This window comes from Oryctolagus cuniculus, chromosome 2 (assembly GCF_051225735.1).
Source record: "Oryctolagus cuniculus isolate XC-2025 breed Fujian yellow rabbit chromosome 2, ASM5122573v1, whole genome shotgun sequence".
NCBI classification, from domain to species: Eukaryota; Metazoa; Chordata; class Mammalia; order Lagomorpha; family Leporidae; genus Oryctolagus; species Oryctolagus cuniculus.
Genome location: NC_142868.1, coordinates 187,131,821 through 187,152,424, shown reverse-complemented (window position 1 = coordinate 187,152,424; position 20,604 = coordinate 187,131,821). Strand labels below are relative to the sequence as shown.

Sequence of the window (20,604 nt, the reverse complement as noted above, 5' to 3'; positions counted from 1 at the left end):
CCACCGGAGCCTTACGTTAAGCCAGGCCTGCAGCTTTCCCTCTTCGTCTCCACTCGCCGGGCGCAGGAGAGGAATTCGGGGGTGGGGGCTGAAAACCGGCCCCCGAGCGTGAGCTGCCGCTTCTGGTGCTGGTGCCCGGGCCGGCGGAGCCTGCGCTCCGCAAATTGCCAAGCCCCCAGAGCTGGCCCCGGGGAACACAAAGGGATCCCGGCGCGGCTGGCGCCGGGCCGCTACTCTCCCCCGCGGCTGCGTGTGGCACGCTGCCCTGTGCTGCTCACGGTCCGCTTGGAGACTGAACCGGCCGTCCCCCACGCCGGGCACCTCTGCAGAGCCGTAATTCCGGCCTTCTGACCCAGCTCGCGTTGTCGCTCCGCTGGCCCAGTTGCCACGTGGGAGGCCTTGCACACCTGGCTTCTCCAGACGGTCTGCCCTGGGAGTCACTTGCTTAATAGATGGCTACCCCGGCGCCTGTAGGCTCCATGTAGGGCAGGGACCATGTTTGTTTGAAGAAAGTTGCGTGTGTCGCCGTGCTGCAGGCTCGGAAGTCCAACATCAAGGTGCTGGCATCCTGCAAAAGACTCGGGGCTGCATCCGCCCGCTTCGGAAGGGCAAGACAGCATTTACATTGGGTACTTTTACTGCAGTAACAAAACAATCTATTACGGGGGATTATCTGTAACCTTAAGTCACCACAATAAGGGATTTATCCAAAATAAATATTGTGGCCATACAGTCACGCTGCAGAAGAGACTATGTGTTTAATTGAAGTGAATGCAGGTTGCCTACTGAAGAGCATATATTTAACCATGCCAGTTCTTAATAGAAACCAAGGTACAGTTCTCAACTGCACTGTCCAGTTCATGCTCTTTAAACTATCTTGAGTTTGCAGTGTGTGAGGACTTTAACCTCCAACTGTTAGGTAACACCTTGGGCAATCAATTTTCCATGGAAGGCACCTACTCAGTATTTTTGTCATTCTGGATCACTGGTTTTAATCTCATCCTCTGGCTCAACTTCTGTGTGCTTCCAAAACTAGCTTTATTCTAAGCAAATCAATGTCTACTTTAAAGGACTATTAAGTAGAAAAAAAATCAATCTTTGCTGAATCCTTCCAGAGAAAGAAGTGGTCCATCTCTGAGGGCAGAGCCCTCACAACTTCATCACTTCCTGCTAAGCCAAACCTCCCAACACTGTTGCCTGGATTGTTTCCAATGCATGCGTTTCAGGGAACATGAATTTTGAGCCCCATCGCAAGCCTTTACCAATGGCCCCAATTTCAAGCTTCTACAGATTTCCATTTGAACAGTCTTCCTGGCACCAGGTATGTAGAAAACTGAAGTCGCACCCTCTCTCCCTCAACCCAACTCTTCGGCACTGTGTCCATGGTTGGTGGTACCCCCCCCCCCCACACACACACCTAATTCATTTCCCAAACTACTCCTTGGAACCAGTCTTTTCTTTTTATCCCCTATGGATATTTTTACTTCCTAAATATTTCTGGATAGTGTCTGTCTCTCACTAACACTAGCCTTGCTTCCCAGGTCTGGATATCTGTAGCCAGCTCTTAGTCAGCCCTCCTGATTAAGTTCCGATTCCATCTCTCTCCCTCCGATCAGTTTTGCTTACTGCTATGTAAAATACAAATCTGACTCTTGACACCCTAACCTTCGACTTCAAGCATCCTATTGCTCCCCTATCACCCACAGAATGTGCTGTGTCCAGTGTTAGAAGATAATCCTTTAGTAAATGTCCCACCGTCACTGAGCGTGGGAGATTTGGAATGTACGTGGTTTAGAATGGTTTCGTCTCCCTCCGTTGAGTGGGTAGCAGAAGAGTCTTCATATACAGTTGCTTAGCCTGGGTGGAAGTAGATGGGCTTTCCTCTCAGATTATGGAACTGGAACTGAGAGAAGTCAGCCTTCTCCCAGGAAGTCTCTTGGACCTGGGACCTCTTGGGCTGACTTGTGTCACCATATAGACAGGAAACCTATAGGGAAGAGTGGGTTTTGGAAAGGAAAGGATAGTCCTGACGGTGTTTGTCTTACACTTGTTCCTGTGCCTGGCCGCCTCCCCTCCCTGAAGTCTGAGAAACATGGCTGGATCTCCTTAATCAGTTCTGCTTTTTCTGCTGAAGCCAGATGAAATGAGTTATTAAAGAGTCCTAACTAAGCGCTGTGTATATACCATAGTTATTGCTTATTTGGTGCTTACGGGATGCAAGCACCAAAGCATTTTCAATACATCATCTCAGTTAATGCTCCCAGTGTCTGCAGGAGCAGCGCTGGCTTCATCGGCAATGACACAAGGCCATTGGGGTTCTGCAATTGCTTTCGTGCCCTGTTGTCACCATCTAGAAAGTTTTAATCACTGCTGACAAAGGGATCTCCCCTTTTCATTTTGCACCAAGCTTCACAAGTTATAGATCCTGACCTGCCTACGACGTATTATGTCTATTTGACAAAAGGTTTCTTTCCTGCCAAACTGCTTAGCGCCCTCAAAATCAAAATATGCATTGTAAATATTGAAGTGAGAGATACAGGATGCGATCTTTCCCAACAAATTTGACCCTAGGAGACTGTTCTTCGTGGAGAATCTCTTATTGGCCGCGTGCTCCGCGGAACACAGATTAATACCCAGCCCTTCAGTGACCTGACCCTGCCTCTGTCCCTGTCTCCTCCTCAGCCCGCGATTCCCTATGCGGGGCAAGCAATTTCTTGCTTTTGTGCCTTCCCATTTGCTGAACAATCTGCCATGCTCATTAGACACTTCTGATTATAATTGGCTTCTGTTTAGATCTAACTACAAGGAAAGCATGTACTCCTCAGCCAATGTAAATAGCTGGTGTGCTTGGTAGCTAAAGTGAGCATTATAATTGACACCTCAACAGTCGTTCTAATCACCTGGGAGCTTGTTAGAAATGCAGAATCTTGGCCCGAAGCCAGACCTGCTGAATCAGAATCTGCATTTTAACAAGATTCCTGGGCAGTTCCTATAGTGTACAGAAGAGTTTGGGAAGCATTAGTAAGCCCATCACAATAACGCCATCACGCTTGCTAGAAATTGGTTCTCTAATGGGTGTGCCTTACCCATTTTGAGCCAGTAAGGCACAAAGAAGCGCCAGCTCCGTGCATGTGGGGAGAAAAACATCAGCCTCTCTCTCCTGGATGTAAACAAGAACACAGGCAGCCACAGTTCCTGCTGACAGGCATCTAATGACAGCCAGGGAAACCAGATTGTGGCAGAGACTGCTAGGAGCCTCCTCTGTGTTTGTGCTCCTCTCCTTCCTTAGTAACCAGTCCTGATCTGGGACTAGAGAGGCAGGAATGGAGTGTCCTGGCATCCAGCAGCGCCCAGTGCATCTTGGGAAATGTGTCTGCTGAGTCAAGTGGACCTCAGCCAGAGCTGCACATCAGGATCACCTGGGGGAACATTTAAGATGTATCAGTATCCAGGCCCCACTGCAGAGGTTTTTATTACTTGGGCCTGGACTGAAGCCTGGACATTGGTATTTTTCAAAAGTTTCTCCTTAGTGGTTACAAAGTGTAACCATGATTGAACACCACCAGTTTGCATAGGTTATATCTTCAAACACAGTGTCAGTTTCTATTCTTCACTCAGATGCCCCCTTTTTCACTAGCACTGTTTGTAAAGCTTCTTGTAAATTCTTTTAATAACTTTATAAAAGTAATAGGAACCCTTTATAAAAATTTCCAGAAATACAAAGAAGTTGAAATCACCCTAACTTTAATATCACAGAAATATTAATATCTGTATTTGTGAACATCATAATTACATGCATGAGTACAGATAGAAGGAGAGATAGGGAGAGACGTAGATAGAGTGACATTAACAGGAATAGGCTGGGGCCAGCACTGCGGCATAGCGGGTAAAGCCACCGGTTCAAGCCCTGGCTGCTCCACTTCTGATCCAGTTCCCTGCTAATGAGCCTGGGAAAGCAGTAGAAGATGGCCCAAATCCTTAGGCCCCTACACCCACGTGGGAGACCCGGAAGAAGCTCCTGGCTCCTGACTTCAGATCAGTCCAGCTCTGGCTGTTGAGGCCATTTGGGGAGTGAACCAGCAGATGTAAGACCTCTCTCTCTCCCTCTCTGCCTCTGCATCTCTAACTCTGCCTTTCAAATCAATAAATAAATAAATCTAAAAAAAAAAAAAAAACCTGGAATAGGCTCCTTCTGCACATGCTATTTTTAAAACAAAGCATTTTTAAAATAGAGTATTGAATATATTCTTATTTGAGCAAAAGAGAAACCTGGAGGAACTACTCATATGCATGTTACTTCATCATAAGACAGACTAGTTCACAAAAGATTTCTTAAACGTTAAACAAAACTGCAGAAATCATTAATGGGACAGAGTAACTTTTCAAACTGTTTCAGTATTGATCAGTCCTGAATTCCCAGCCACTAAAGGTAGACTAAGACCCATTTTTTTTTTTTTTGCCTCTTCCTACTCCCTGTACTTCCTGATTTTTTGCTTAAGTGATTTTTTTTTTACTTTGTTGGGGTTTATGACATTTACACTGAACTTTGTCCATTATTTCCCTGTGAATTTGTTTCAATTTCAGTACAATATTTAAATATATTTGTGGCTTGCTCACTGATTATTTCTGATTTCTTCACTTTGTTTTTTAAAAAGATTTATTTATTTATGTGAATGTCGAGAGAAATGCCTGTAAGTTAAGACTGAACAAACCAAAGCTAGGAGCCAGGAACTCCATCTGGGTCTCCCACATGAGTGGCAGGGACCCAGGTTCTTGGGCCATCTTCTTCTTCCTCCCAGGTGCATTAACAGGAAGCTGGGTCAGAAGCAGAATAGCCAGGACTCAAACTGGCATTCCCATATGGGAAGCCAGCTTTGCCAACAGTGGCTTAACCCACTGTGCCAAATGCCAGCCCTGACTTCTTCACTTTCAATTGGTGTTTTAGTTACCCTTTACTTGTGTTTCAATTCTCCCAACATTCATTTATTAGCACACACTTCTGTGGGTATACACACTGGGCTGGCTGCATTTGGGACGTTCTACAGATCTCTCCTGGCTCACTTGGGCAGTTGCAGTCAGCTGGTTGCTTGTCTGGGGCTGCATGGTTGAGGTGTGGCAGTCAGCAGGGCACCTTGTAGCTGCTCCAGGAGGCTGGCTCAGGCTGTTCACATAACAGCAGACAGCAAGAATGGAAGCTGCAAGGTCTCCTAGGCTAAGGCTTGGAACTCCTACAGGACCCTTCTGCCACAATGTATGGGTCAAAACAAATCATAAGACTAGCCAAGATGCAAAAGATGAAGAACAAATTTCACCTTTTGATGGGAAGAGCTACCGAAAAATGTGTTTCTTTGCAGTCTTTCATAATAGCTTCATGTTTCCTGAGTTATTTCATGTTCAAAAATGGCTTCCTGTTTTATTTAAAAAAAACATTCTTAAGTTTTATTTAATTTTTTAATTATTTTCCCTCAGAACTTCATTGACATTGCTCTAATGGAAAAGTCTGAGGCCAGTTTGATTTTAACCTGTTGAAGAATTTTTCCTCTACCTTTGAAGTTCTTTGTCATGACGACAGCATGGCTCAATGCCAATCCCTCTAGCAGATTTTTCTGATATTTCCATATAATCCTGATACTTGAAAATGAAGTTCTTTGGCCACTTCAAGTAAATGTTCCTGTATAATAATCCAGAGTTCAGGGCCTGCGTTGTGGTGTAGTGAGTAAAGTCGCTGCCTGCAGGGCCAGCATCCCATATGGGCACCAGTTGAAGTCCTGGCAGCTCCACTTCCAAGCCAGCTCTCTGCCATGGCCTGGGAAAGCAGTGGAAGATACCTGGGCTTTGGGCCCCTGCACCCACACGGGAGACCCGGAAGCAACTCCTGGCCCTGGCTTTGGATCGCCACAGCTCCAGCCTTTGGGGCCAACTGGGGAGTGAAGCAGTGGATGGATGACTTCTCTCTCTCTGCCTCTCCTGTGTAACTCTCTCGTGTAACTCTGACTTTCAAGTAAATAAATCTTCTAAAAAATATTCCAGAGTCCTTTTTCTCCACCAGTAGATAATTTAATGGATTCTCTGCTTCAACAACTGAGGTTATTCTTATTTGAAAGATTGTTGGCCTCCCATGACCATCTCCTGGCAAATTGGTTTAATAAATCTGCTTCTTCCGAACTCAATATGATTAAATCAAGCCTTTTTCCCCATGCCAGTCACTTGATCTGTGCATTATTAAGAATTAATTGATTCATTGTGCAATGGTGCAACATAATGGTAATGTTTTGGTTTCAGTGTTTCCTCAGCTCTGATATCATCCTTTTCACCTCATTTTGATTTTTTAAAGTTATCTCTGTGGATTAATCTATTGTCTCTCAGCACCAAACTTTCCATGCTGAAATTGAGATTCTGCAAGTTATATTTGTGTGTATTTGTGTGTGTGTGTGTGTGTGTGTGTATTTACTTAGAGAGACAAACAGACTCCCATCTGCTGGTTCACTCCTCAAATGATGCCTGCTATAGCTAGGGTTGAATCAGGCCAAAAATGAGAGCAGGGAACTCAGTCCAGGTCTCTCATATGAGTGACAAGTACCCAGTCACCTGCTGCCTTCCAGAATTTATTTTTCTTCCCAAGAAACCTTTTATTTCATCAGCACCAATTTCATAAGTACAACTTTAGGGATATAGTGATCTTCCCACCATACCTGCCCACCCTTCTCCCCCCAGTACTTACTATAGTAGGAAGCTGGAGTCAGGAGCCAGAGGTGAACATCAAACCAAGGCAGTGCATTGTAGGATGCAGGTGTTTTAGCCATTAGGCTAAATGCCTGCCCTAAGTTACACCTTTACCAGACAGCTCCACATGGGGCTGTGCAACTGGAGAGAGATGAGAAGCCAAGAGAAATGAGAAACCTTTTGTTCCTTCCTGTTTGCATGTAATTCCCATCAGAATGACCTCAGAACAGCACCTCGGCCAATTGCAGCAGCTAGGTCCAGCAGTCATTAAGTTCTTGGTACACTTCCAAAACTGTCCTCTTAGCCCAGAGACATGGTGCCATGGGGCCTCTTTTCAAAACACCTGAGTTTATCAAGGGCAACCAGGGTAGCCTTCCAAAGAGGTTCATGTCCCAGCTCCATGGGACTCCTCTAAGTGTCTAGATTCAGGTAACATCCACTTCTATACTTCCTTGCACCCTCCCCCCTTTTAAAAGATTTATTTGTTTATTTGAAAGGCAGAGAGAGAGAGAGAGCTTTCAATGCTGGTTCACTCCCCAAATATCTGCAATGGCCAGGGCTGTGCCAGACCGAAGCCAGGAGCCAGGAGCTTCTTCTGGGTCTCCCACATGGGTTCATAACCCAAGCATTTGGTCCATCTTCTGCTGCTTTCCCAGGTGCATTAGCAGGGATCTGGATCAGAAGTGGAGCAGCTGAGACTCAAACTAGCATCCATATGTGATGCCAGCACTGCAGGCAGAGGTTTAACCTTCTATGCCACAGCACTGGCCCCAATAGATTAAAAAAATTCTCTTTTAAAATAATCAGTGTGGTTTCTATTTTACTGCCTTAATCAATGAGCATCTTTTGTAACTTACTTCATTGATATCATGTTGCAAAATTCCTTTCTAGCATTTGCAGAAACTGTGACTATTTCTTTTTATAAAAAAGTCTTCCTTATGCCTTTATTATCAAGTTTTCTGCATTTTACTTTTTTGATTTAAATGTATCTCTTAGATAATATGGCTAACTGTTATTTTAAAACAGGTTTTTGTGTGGGGATTTGGCACAGCAACTAAAACACCCCTTGGGATGCCTGCATCCCATATTGGAGTGCCTGGTTTGAGTTCCAGCTTTTCTGCTTGCAGTCCAACTTCCTGTTAATGTGCACCCTAGGGAGGCAGTGGATGATAGCACAAGCCTTGGATCCCTGTTACCCTTGTGGGAGACCCCAGTGGAGTTCTGGCTCGTAATTTTTGCCTGGTTCAGCCTCAGTTGATGTGGGCGTTTGGTCATTGAACTAGTGGATAAAAGATATCTCTTGCTACCTATCTCTAACTCTCTCTTCTCTCTCTGTGTCTCTGCTTTTCAAGTAAATAAAAATAATTTTAAAAGATTTAATCATTTGAAATTAGAGTTACAGAGAGGGAGAGACAGAGAAATCTTGCATCTACTTGTTCACTCCTCAAATGGGTGCAACAGCTGGGGCTGGGCCAAGTTGAAGCCAAGAGCCAGGAGCTTCATTTGGGTCTCCTGTGTGGATGGCAGGATCCCAAATACCTCGGCCATTTTCTGCTGCTTTCCCAGGCTAATTAGTAGGGAGCTGGATCGGAAGTGGAGCAGCTGGGATGTGAACCATCACCCATATGGGATGCTGTGTTGCAGGCAATAGCTTTACCTGCCATGACGCCAGCCCTGTTTTTATTTTTTTTTAATTTATTTATTTTCATTTGCTTTTTATTTGAGAAAGAATATGAATATGAATCTTCCATCCATTTGGGAAATAGGTTCATTTCCCAAATGCCTATAAGAAGCAGGCTGGACCAGGCCCAACCTTGGAGCCAGAAACTCAATCTGGGTCTCCCCAGTAAGTGGCAGGGACCCAACTATTTAAACCATCACACTGCCTCCTAGTGTGTGCATTAACAGGAGGCTGAAATCAGAAGTAAAGCCAGGACTCAAACCTGGGCACTCAGATCCTGGATGTGGGTATTCAAGGAGCATCTTAACTGCCACCCCAAATGCCCACCCAAGTTTTAGAATAGTTTTATCACTTCCTGAAGAAAACACATGCCTTTAGGTTATTACTTTTCTATTCCTCCACTCCTTAGTTCTAAGTACCCACTAACCTACTTCTTGTCTACATAGATGATCTGGATATTTCATATAAACTGTGTCATATAAGATGTGGTTTTATGTGATTTTTAAAAGCTTTTTATTTTATTTATTTGAAAGAGTTACAGAGAGAGGTAGAGACACACAGAGAGGTCTTCCATCTGCTGGCTCACTCCCCAGATGGCCACAACAGCCAGGGCTGGGCTGATCTGAAGCCAGGAGCCAGGAGCCTCTTCCAGGTTTCCCAAGGACTTGGGCCATCTTCCACTGCTATCCCAGGCCATAGCAGAGAGCTGGATCGGAAGTGGAGCAGCCAGGACTAGAACCGGCACACATATGGGATGGCGGCGCTTCAGGCTAGGGCATTAACCTGTTGCGCCACAGTGCCGGTCCCATGTTCTATGTGATTTACTTTTTTCTCTTTGCTATATTTTAAACATCCATCTATTTTGGAACATGTGTTAGTTCTTCATATACTTCATTCCTTTTTTATGGCCGAATAATATTCTATTGCATGGATATGCCACATTTCATCATCCATCAGTTAATTGAACCTTTGAGGTTTTACCTGTCATGAATAATGTTATAAATGTTCATGAACAAGTTTTAGCATAGTGTGCCTTTGTTCTTAGATTGTGGTTTTCTTTCAAACAGGGGTCTCTGTGGGACATGTTTTTCTCCCTACCGCCTATGACATGTTTGCTTAGTCACTATTCTTTTTTCTTGGCATTCAAAGTTGCCGTGGGCAGGCCTGGAAGACCTTTTTTTCTTCGAGCTAGAGGGAGTGACACCTTTGTTAGCTTTCTCACTCAACTGGGACCAACATACCTTCCCTTCAGATCTGTTGTTTGAGTCGGGTAAGACCTGGGTCAAGCCACCTCATTGCACGCTGAAGAAACCACGGTGGAGGAAACAAAGAGCTGAGCTGGCAGTAAGTCCAATTCTGTGAGAAGACTAGATTCTGATTACTCAGTCGTGATCCTCTGGAACATTCTTTACCAAAGGCCCATGCCACATAGTCACGAGTCTATTCCACTTCTACAGGCTTTAGCAGGTTCTGTCAACTAAGGGCTCCCCAGCAGATGCCAAGCTACGTTGCTATCTGCTTTGCTTCCTGGCTTGCCCCATCGTAGAAGCCTGGTCTCTTAGTGTCCTATCCCAGTACCAAAACAGAGCGAGGACTCTGAACCAACCTATGCACATAGCCGTGGAAGCCTCCCTCCGTTTCCAGACAGGGCCCAGTGCATAAGGGATCATGCATTTGAGGAAGTTGGTTTATATCTACTTCTCATTCTCAGAGTTAGCAGGAAATTTCTTGGTGTTTATAGTCTGATGGTCTTAGATAATACCTTGCTCTTCAAGTAGAAAATTCCTCCAAAGCTTTTATGTCTAACTTGAGGTAGTTTCCACAACTTCCTTATGTCATGCTGATGGCATTCTAAGGAATAACGTGGCTCATGCAGGCTTCAATGCCACTCCTTAACACAAAAGCCTGTGAAAAATAAAGACTCCACTGTTAGTGGAACATTGACTACCTATTGCTTCTTTTTGAGAAGCATCAGGATTTTGTATGTTTTGAGTTCCAAGAAGAGTTGCTCTAGCTTGGATAAACTGTGGTGGCTATAGGTTTATTTGTTTGCTTACTTTCATTAAATGTTTTGCATGAGGTCAGTGCTGTTATAATCTTATATGTTCAATTGAATTTTGAAGGAGAGGCCAGCTGAGTATTAGAGGGAAACTCAGCGTCGTTTTCCAAATATGATCATGCCTGGATAGGATGGGTTCTCCCAGCTTGTTATAATTATCCTTGGTTTAAATATAAGAAAGGAAGATCTTAGAGACAGGGATATCTGTGACTTTGTCCAGTGTCTCTGGCTCAGGCGTGTATGAGACTGAATCAGGAAATCCTGTGCTAACTCAGGCATGCCACACTTCCATCATTCCCAGGGCCTGACCTGCATACCGCGGGTGTGATTCTGAGCCTGTGAGGCGGTGAGTCAGAGAGGAAGTTATGCTTGTAAACCAAGAAGTAAATCACCATTAGTTGATGGTATCAAGAAAATGTATTTTTGGGGGCCGGCACTGTGGCGTAGTGGGTCAAGCTGCTGCTTGCAGTGCTGGCATCCCATGTGGGTGCTGGTTCAAGACCCGGCTGCTCCACTTCCGATCCAGCTCTCTGCTATGGCCTGGGAAAGCAGTAGAAGATGGCCCAAGTCCTTGGGCCCCTGCACCCATGTGGGAGACCTGGAGGAAGCTCCTGGTTCCTGGCTTTGGATTGGCCCCGCTCTGCTCATTGCAGCCATTTGGGGATGAATTAGCAGATGGAAGATCTCTCTCTCTGTCTCTCTGTCTCTCTCTGCCTCTGCCTTTCTGTAACTCCACCTTTCAAATAAATAAATAAATCTCAAAAAAATTCTTCTTTTAAGACTACCAAAAATGAGTATTTTGAAGGTATTTCTTATTTTGTCAGTAAACTAGAGATGCATTCCTATAGGAAAAATATAGACAAAATATTGGAAATGTCCTGGTTGTACCCTAGGCTCAGCCTCAGTGTTCACGGTCCCATGTGCACTGTAAGAATGGCCCTTCTCAGCAGAGGTCTAAGTATACCTCCCCTTGCCGAAGCTCACCGAGAAGGCTGATCCCAGAGAGAAACGCAGCATGGCAGTGAAAACACGGCCTCTCTGTTATGTGATCTTCATGACTTGAAAGCAGAGCCAACATTTCAGCATTTTATTGAGCATAAGGGAGAGAAACAGATTCTTGTTAAAGACAAATGTAAACAAAAATTAAGAATCCTTTAAGGTTAAAAAGAATTAACAAAAATTAAGAACTCTTGACCATGAAGAACACATGGTTTGAAGCGAGAATTGAACATCCCAGAGCACGGACAATCTCAATGTGATGCCCACCAAGAAAGATTTGAAGGAATCCTTGGATGGTGGAACTCTGAGGGGAAAAGACCACACTCTTGGCCATACTAGTAAAATCTTCACCAGCTGCCAAGTGAGGAGAAGCTGGAGTCCAAGACCCAACCCTTCCGTACAGCTTTTCTTGTTTATTGTGTCTGAGATTTTAAAATAAATGGATTTTTGTTCCCATTCCAGGGTATGAGCTCCTTAAATACATACCTCAAGGTTTTGCCATGGAAGACAATAGGACTTAATGAATTTATTGAATGTTTAATGTCCAAAGTGTAGAGCATACATCAGTCAAAACAAAGCGAAGGTCTGCCTTTCAGCTGCTCTTCCAACAAGTTTTCCTGTGGGTGTACTGTGCGGTAGATGCAGATCCTGGTGCACACGCACCCACGAGCTCACCCTCTTCGTGTACAGTGTGCTTAGCTGCTTGCCCCCACAGGCACGCAACCAGTGCCATGGACTCACAGCGCCCCGTCACACTTGCTCACCACCAGCAAACACATGAATTACGATCCCTGTGTCAGGGTCCTTAGTAAGTCCTTTCTTCGGTTCTTTTTTTTTATTTTTTTTTTTTTGACAGGCAGAGTGGATAGTGAGAGAGAGAGAGACAGAGAGAGAAAGGTCTTCCTTTGCCGTTGGTTCACCCTCCAATGGCCGCCGCTGCAGCCGGCGCACCGCGCTGATCCGATGGCAGGAGCCAGGATCCAGGTGCTTTTCCTGGTCTCCCATGGGGTGCAGGGCCCAAGCACCTGGGCCATCCTCCACTGCACTCCCTGGCCACAGCAGAGGGCTGGCTTGGAAGAGGGACAACCGGGACAGAATCCGGCGCCCCGACCGGGACTAGAACCCGGTGTGCCGGCGCCGCTAGGCGGAGGATTAGCCTAGTGAGCCGCGGCGCCGGCCCTCTTCGGTTCTTGATTTTCATTTTCTTCTCAGAGAAGTGCAGTATCCCAGGGTTGAACACATTTCTTCATGGTCGGTAGCATCATCCTTCCTAGTAGCTCAGTTCTGAGTCACCCCAGAGTCATCCCTGACTTTCATCTTTCTGTACACCTTTCATGTGACCCACTAGAGCCTTGTTGGCTCTGCCTTTGAAGAATCCAGGTTCCATTCACTTCCTACTGCTCCCACCGTGTCTACCACTGCCCAAGCTGCCTTCATCCCTGGGCTGGATTACTGCAGAGCTTTCTGCCTCCTTTCTCCCATCCTCACCCAAGTCTTGTTTAGCTTATACCCAGCTAGTACGTTCTTTTTATTATTAGTGAATTGATTTATTATTCATACCAATTTTTCTTTGAATTCTTTTTTTTTCTGGAGGATTTCCTTTAGCATTTCTTTTTATTTTTATTTATTTTTAAAGATTTTATTTATTTACTTGAGAGGTGGAGTTATACACAAAGAGGCAGAGACAGAGATAGACGCCCTCCATCTGCTGGTTCACTCCCCAAATGGCCACAATGGCCAGAGCTAGGCCAATCCAAAGCCAGGAATCAGGAGCTTATTCTGGGTCTCCCATGTGGGTACAGGGTCCCAAGCACTTGGACCATCTTCTACTGCTTTCCCAGTCTGTAGCAGAGAGCTGGATTGGAAGAGGAGCAGCCAGGACCTGAACCAGTGCCCGTATGGGATGCCAGCGCCACAGGCAGAGCCTTAGCCACAGTGCCTTATGTCTATGCCACGGTGCCAGCCCTTTATTTTATTTTTAATTGCCACATAATAATTGTACATATTTATGAAGTACAGTGTGCTCACATGTGCACAATGTGTAATGATAGTGTCAGAATAATCAGCATATCCATTGCCTCAAACATTTTTCATGTCTTTGTGTAAGAACATTTAAATTCCTTTCTCCTAGCTCTTTTGAAATATATTATAAATTGCTGCTGAACTAGTGTCACCCTTTGTGCTATAGACCCTTAGAAGTTATTCCTTCCAACTGACATCATTGTCTGCTTTTTATTCACCCTCTCCCCAACCTCTGGTAACCACTATTCTACTGGCTACATCACTTCTTTAGCGTCCACACATGAGTGACAACACGCAGTGTTTGGCTTCTTGTGTCTGGCCCATTTCCTGTGTGTTCCTCTCGTAACTCAGAGTGGATCATGCCACTTCTCTGCTCAGAATCCTTACTGGCTTTCCATATCACTTGGAAGGAATCCAAAATCCTTACCACATCATTGGGGATCTGGCTCCCTGCTCGGTCTTGGATCTCACGTCTGACATGTTGCGATTTCGCAAACACTCCAGACAGAATTCCTTCCTTCAGAGTTTTGTGTTTCTAATTCCTTTGCCTGGATCGCTTTTGCCCTGACTCATGCACAGTTTGCACCTCACTTCCTCCAGGTTTCTGCTCAGATGCACCAGGTCAGGACAGCCTTCTCCAAAACCTTGCCCTTCGATGATACAAACTCAGTCGGATCCTTCCAGCTGCTCCCTTTCTCCCCTTTTTAAAAGGGGTTTTGTTTATTTGAACGGCAGAATGACAGAGAACAGAATAGGAGAGAGATCTTCCATCTGCCGATTCACTCCCCAAATGGCCACTACAGTCAGGACTGGATCAGGTCAAAGCTGGGAGCCTGGAACTCCATCCTCCTCTCCCACATGGGAGGCAGGAGCCCAAGTACTTGAGGTCTCTTCTGATTTCCCAGGTGCATTAACAGGGAGCTGCATCAGAAGCGGAGCAGCCAGGAGCAGACCGGGTACTCCCTGATGGGATGTGGGCAACTGCAGCTGTGCCCCAACGCCCAGCCCCCTGGTTTCTCTTCTTAGCACTTCTCGCCCTCTGAAACACTATGTGCTTGTTGCACGAGAATGTAAGCTCCATGAGAGCAGGGGCTGGGTGCTCTACCCTGCAGTGCCCAGGGCTGGCGGTGAGTGAAGTGTGGGATGAGGGAGTGAAGCCACCTTGGGAAGCCATCTACCCATCTTGCCTACACGTCTCTGGGGAAGCAGCTTCCCTAGGCTCATCTGCAGACTCCTGGGTGAGCCCACAGGGGAGGCCTCCGCCCCCATTCGCTGCCATTTGTCCCTGCTTCTGTCGTCACCACGGTCCACAGCAGCGGGGGGAGACGGACTGAGCTGGGGGAGGGACAAGCGGGGAGGTGTTTTGGGGTGCTGTTGTGAGGGGTGCAGGTGCTGTGAAATGAAGTCATCTGAACCAGTTTGACAGGAGTGAGGACAGGATTCCAGCTCCTCCTACTTGCTGTAATTCCCTGAGAAACCGACAGATGGACGGCAGTCCCCACCACTTGCTGCCCTGTGCCCTGGCTGCAGCGCTCCACCTGCTGACGCCCTGCTCCTGGCATTGTGGAGCCTGCCCCTGGCACTGGCTGGCGGCTTGCTGGAGCCCAGGCATGAGGACTGTGCTTGCTGGCAGGGGGTGAAGAAACTGGAGCAAGATAGTGTTGTTGTGTTTTTTTTTTTTTTTTTTTTTTTTCTGGGGAGGGTCTGTTAATTTGGGATTGCTGGCCTGGGCTGTGGTTGAGGGGTCTCTGGCAGAGACAGACGATGGTCAGATTATAAGCTGGTCATGGTGAGAATCTGTAATGGGTCTCAGCCCCTGAAACTGGAGCCCAGGCACTGACCCCCAGGCCAGCTCCTGTAATGTCACAGGTGGCCCTGGGTGCCAAGGCCTGGAGGCAATGGGTTATCTACAGAACCTTCAGAGGGGCATGGCAACCCTGAGGTCTTAGGATGGGCCACAGGGCGGGCTCTGACTTCCTGTAGGACTCTGGGAGTGGGTGGGCTTGTGTGATGGCTGTGTTCTCCCTGGCACCTGGGGGAAGGGTAGAGGCAGCAGTCACCTGTAAACACTTGTGTGTGTACTGAAACAGCTGGGTGAGGCTAAGAACACCCAAAGGCTGTCATGATCTCATTCCCAGAATTTGGCCACTCCCTGCCTGGCCCATTCAGGCCATCCCAAGTTCTGGTCATGCCCAGTCCAGTGGGGATAGGCTTGTCCTCACAGGTGGAGAGGAGTGACAGCATTGCTTCTGGCCAGGGGTGCTTCCAGCACTGCGATTCTTGGACTCGGAAGAGACACATTCCAGGAGTTTTTAGGAAAACACTTTCTAGATAAAAGCACTCAGACGGCACTCTGAGAACAGTGCCTTGCCTTTTGCAGGCTATCTGTGCACACGGAGTTTGGCGAGAACCCAGGTCACATGGGAGATGTGCAGAGTCTGGCTGCCAGGGATGTGACTGGGCCCCAGTTCCCCAGGCAGGGGACAAGAAGAGTAAGGGTGAGATTACTCAAATGTCTGGAGGAGTGGGACTCCCCCCGCCGCTCAGAGAGAGGGACGTGAGGGCAGGCATGTGGTGTAGCAGGTAGGATGCTGCTCAGGGTGCTTGCATCCACAGGGGAGGCCTGGGTTTCAGTCCCAGGTCTACTTCTGATTTCAGCTTCCCGCTAGTGGGTTCCCCGTGAAGCAGCGGTGATGGCCCGGGTATGTGGGATCCTGCCGCCATGTGGAAGAGCTGGATTGAGTTCCAGGCTAGTGATTTCCACCTGCCTTAGCCCCTGGCATTTAGGGGAGTGAACAGTGGATGGATGGTCTCTGTCTTTTTGTCTGTCACTCTCTCTTTGCCTTTCAAAAGTAAATTTTAAAAAAATTGAAAGTTACAGAGAAGGAGAGACAGAGATCTTCCATTGGTTGTTTCACTCCCCAGATGGCTGCAATGGCCAGGGATAGGCCAGGCTGAAGCCAGGAGTCAGGAGCTTCATCCAGGTATCCCACGTGCGGTGGCAGGGGCCCAAGCACTTGGGCCCTCTTCTGCTGCTTTTCCCAGGCCATTAACAGGAAATTGGTTTGGAAGTAGAGCAGCCAGGACTCAAACTGACATCTATCCATATGGGCTGCTGGCATCACTGGCAGTGGCTTTACCCACTACAGCACAACACTGCCCACCTCACCCTTTTTAAATAAATATTTATTTATTTGAAAGTCAGAGTTACAGAGGAGAGAGATATAGACACACAGAGAGATCTTAATTTAAAAAAAGAAAAAGAAAAGAAAGAGGGAAGTGGAGGTGATCAAAACCTCAATTCTGGTGCTGAGGTGGTAAAATATTTCACAAAATCAGAGAAATTTCCGTCTGGAGCCAAGCGCCTTCGGTCAGCAGCTTTGGGAACACGGGAGGCAGCATTTTGTGTAGACACTGGCGTTTTCACAAGGGCAACCGTCCTTGGAAGCAGACTCGAGGGCCCTTGCTGCAGGAGCATGAGCTGTGATGGCAGCACAGGAGGAGGAGCAGCCGGGGGCAGAGGGCTGGGGCTGAATGTGCGCGTTACTGGACTCTCATATCCAGTCTCCCACGCGACGTTGCCGGACAAGTAGGACCATTATTCCTGTTATACAGAGGAGGAAATCCTGAGTCCAGCTGAATGGCCTGTCCATCCTGCTGCCCCTTGGCATCATACCTGAACTGGAGTAGGTGATGTACTAAATGCTTAGGTGCCCCTATGGAACTTCTGGGAGTCTGAGGCAGGTGTCTCTGCTTTGGACTTGGCTGTTGGGTTTTCACAGTGTGCCTGGTGGCCTTTTACTTCAGCAACATTTCCTCGCACTGTTTGTCTAGTTCCAGCGTTTTGCTCTTTGCAAACGGCACTTATGTGCTTACTGGATCTCCACTGTCTGTGTTTTCTATATATCAAGCAGGTGATGATTCTCTTCTCCTTGTACTTCTTTTATGAGTTCTGTAAATGTGCAAGATTAAGTTATCTTTAAAAAAATTTTGGGGGCCAGTACTGTGGCATAGCGGTTAAAGCTACTGCTCACATTGCCGGCATCCTGTATGGGTGCCGGTTCGAGTCCCAGCTGCTCCACTTCCAATCCAGCTGTCTGCTATGGCCGGGGAAAGCAGTAGAAGATGGCCCAAGTCTTTGAGCCCCTGCACCCTCGTGGGAGACCTGGAAGAAGCTCCTGGCTCCTGGCTTCGGATTGGTGCTGCTCCGGCCGTTGCGACCAATTGGGAAGTGAACCAGCGGATGGAAGACCTCTCTCTCTCTCTCTCTCTGCCTCTCCTTCTCTCTCTGTGTAACACAGAGAGAGAGGGAAAGACAGAAAAGAGAGATCCTCCATCCACCCACTGGTTCACACACCCTGACTGCAGTGGCCAGGGCTGGGCCAAGCTGAAGCCAAGAGCCAGGAGCCAGGAGCTTCATCCAGGTCTCCCATTTGAGTATCAGAGGCCTACGTCTGGCTGAAAATGATGTCTGCATTTTTTGCACTGATATTATTTACCCCACTTGTCTTTTGCCCTTTCTTTTTCCTAGTTGGCAGTCCTTTTTAAAATCATTCACATGTATTCCTTATTTTGTTTTATGTTATTTTTTTGGTAGGAAATAGAGGGGGAGGAAGGGTAAGATAGAGAGAAGGCAGTCCCATCCACTGGTTCATACCTCGAATGCCCATAATGACGGGGACTGGATCAGGCTGAAGCCAGGAGCCAGGGGTGCAATCCAGGTGTCCCCAGGGTGACAGGTGTCCCCAAAGACTTGAGCCATCGCCGCTGCCTCCCAGGCTCTGCAGGAGCTGAAGCCAGCAAGGAGCCGGGTATTGGACCCAGGTCCTCTGAAATGGGACTAGGAATCTTAGCCCCTAGGCCAAATGCCCGCCCTGGCAATCCTTACGTCAGCTTTTCCATGTTAGTAGAATTGCTGTTGTGCTATCTGTTCCCTGATTAAACTGGCAGATACGAATGGTTTGTAATAGATTTAGCAAAAACAGAAAGAGGGGAGTGGAAGTCGGGGACTCGACAGGGCAGTGAGAGTCTAAGGAAAATGAAACCTGAGCTGACCCTCAGAGGAGGCACCTGCACAGGATGAGCGAAAACCAGCGGGTGCAGGAGTTCCGACCGTGGCCAGAGCTCTTGGAGATGAGGGAGAGTCTCAGTCCCACTCAGCCTGAAAGGGACTGATGTACACGTCAGGGGGAGACGCGGGCTGCGTTCAACCTCTGTGTCTTCCCAGTCCTTCTCTCTTTACCCTCCTTTGCTCGGAGCTCACCCGTGGGCTCCCTCCCTTCCTCCTCTGCCCAATTGTTCTCCGGTCTCTGTCCTTCCAGGCCCACTAGAGGGCGCAGTCCAGGTCCCCGCTTGCGCGTTGTTCTTTAGTGAGAGATCAGCTCCCAGCCCCTGGGCAGTCCCTCCCCCAAGACTCGATCCCGCCTTTATGGGGCTGTCAGGTGGTGGCCAATGCTGTGCACAGTGAGAGGGCAGAGGATGCTGCCGCTTTGCCTGGTTTTGCTGAAGCCTTGAGACACAGTGGCAGCTGCTTCTGCCTTGGGCACAAGGGGCTCATGGAGGCCTGGATACGGCCCAGGACCCATCAGGGTCTTCCAAATTAACACTCACATTCCCCTGCTCTCAGGGACCTTAAGAAATAGGGACTGGATCTGGTTCCCACCATCTGTGTCCCAGGGCATTCTGAATTTCTTTTTAGAAAATGCGTGTTTATTTTTATTTTATTGGAAAATAAGAGAGACACAAAGAGGAGAGGGAGAGAGAACGAGAGAGAAGAAATCTTCAATCTGCTGGTTCACTCCCCAAATGACTGCAACAGCCAGGGCTGGGCCAGGCAGAAGCCAGGAACCAGGAACTCCATATGAGTTCCCACAGGTTATCAAGGACTCAAGTATTTGATCCATCACTCCCAGGGTGTGTTTAGCAGGAAGATGGAATCAGAAGCAGAAGTAGAACTTAAACCAGGCACTTCAAGATGAGTTGTGGACCTCCCAAGCAAGTTTTTTTTTTTTTTTTTTTTTTTTTTTTTTTTTTTTTTTTTTTTTGACAGGCAGAGTGGACAACAGTGAGAGAGAGAGACAGAGAGAAAGGTCTTCCTTTTTGCTGTTGGTTCACCCTCCAATGACTGCCACGGCCGGCATACTGCGGCTGGCGCACCGCGCTGATCCGAAGGCAGGAGCCAGGTGCTTCTCCTGGTTTCCCATGCGGGTGCAGGGCCCAAGCACTTGGGCCATCTCCACTGCACTCCCGGGCCATAGCAGAGAGCTGGCCTGGAAGAGGGGCAACCAGGACGGAATCCGTTGCCCCGACTGGGACTAGAACCTGGTGTGCCGGTGCCGCAAGGCGGAGGATTAGCCTAGTGAGCCGCAGCGTCGGCCCCAAGCAAGTCTTACACATTGCCGCAGATGCCTGATCCTTTGGGTGTTCTTGAAAGGAGCTCTTGGGGCTGGCGCTGTGGCGTAGAGGGTAAAGCCGCCACCTGCAGTGCCGGCATCCCATAAGGGTGCCGGTTCTAGTCCCGGCTGCTCCACTTCCCATCCAGCTCTCTGCTATGGCCTAGGATAGCAGTAGAAGATGGCCCAAGTCCTTGGGCCTCTGTACCTGTGTGGGAGACATGGAGGAAGCTCCTGGCTCCTGGCTTCGGATCGGCGCAGCTCCGGCCGTTGTGGCCATCTGGGGAGTGAACCAGCAGATGGAAGAACTCTCTCTCTCTCTGCCTCTCCTTCTCTGTGTAATGCTAACTTTCAAATAAATAAGCAAATCTTTAAAAATAAAAGGAGCTCTTGACAACACTGTTGTCCCAGATGATGAAAGTGTCAGTCCCCAAGCTGCTTCTTCCATCTCACTTAAGACCCTCACCCTGGGCTGCATACCAGGGATTCCTGAAAGACTCCTGTGGCTGAGGTGAGAGGGATGCAGGCCTGCATTCCAGAAGCCACAGTCAGCCAAGGGAGGAGAACAGAAGTGGAATGACCTGGTCAGGGAGAGGATATGCTAAAGAGGGAGCAGGTTGGGGACCAGAGTGCTCACCTGGAGGCAGCCCCAGTGGCAACCCCCCCCCCAAAGTCCCCTCCCCCCATATAGCCATGGAGCAGCTTCACAGCTGTGACCTGCTAGGGGC

The 20,604-nt window shown here is 47.8% G+C and overlaps 1 protein-coding gene across 1 annotated transcript in view; it reads left to right on the top strand.

Moving 5' to 3' along the window:
* Positions 1 to 1,099: 1,099 nt before the first annotated feature.
* The window catches only part of LOC100338723 (b(0,+)-type amino acid transporter 1), a 36,736-nt gene continuing 17,231 nt past the window's right edge, over positions 1,100 to 20,604 (top strand). Inside the window, exon 1 of the mRNA XM_089327817.1 lies at positions 1,100 to 1,321. Coding sequence (XP_089183943.1) covers positions 1,232 to 1,321 — 90 coding nt within the window. The 5' untranslated portion in view covers positions 1,100 to 1,231. The remainder of the gene's footprint in view (positions 1,322 to 20,604) is intronic.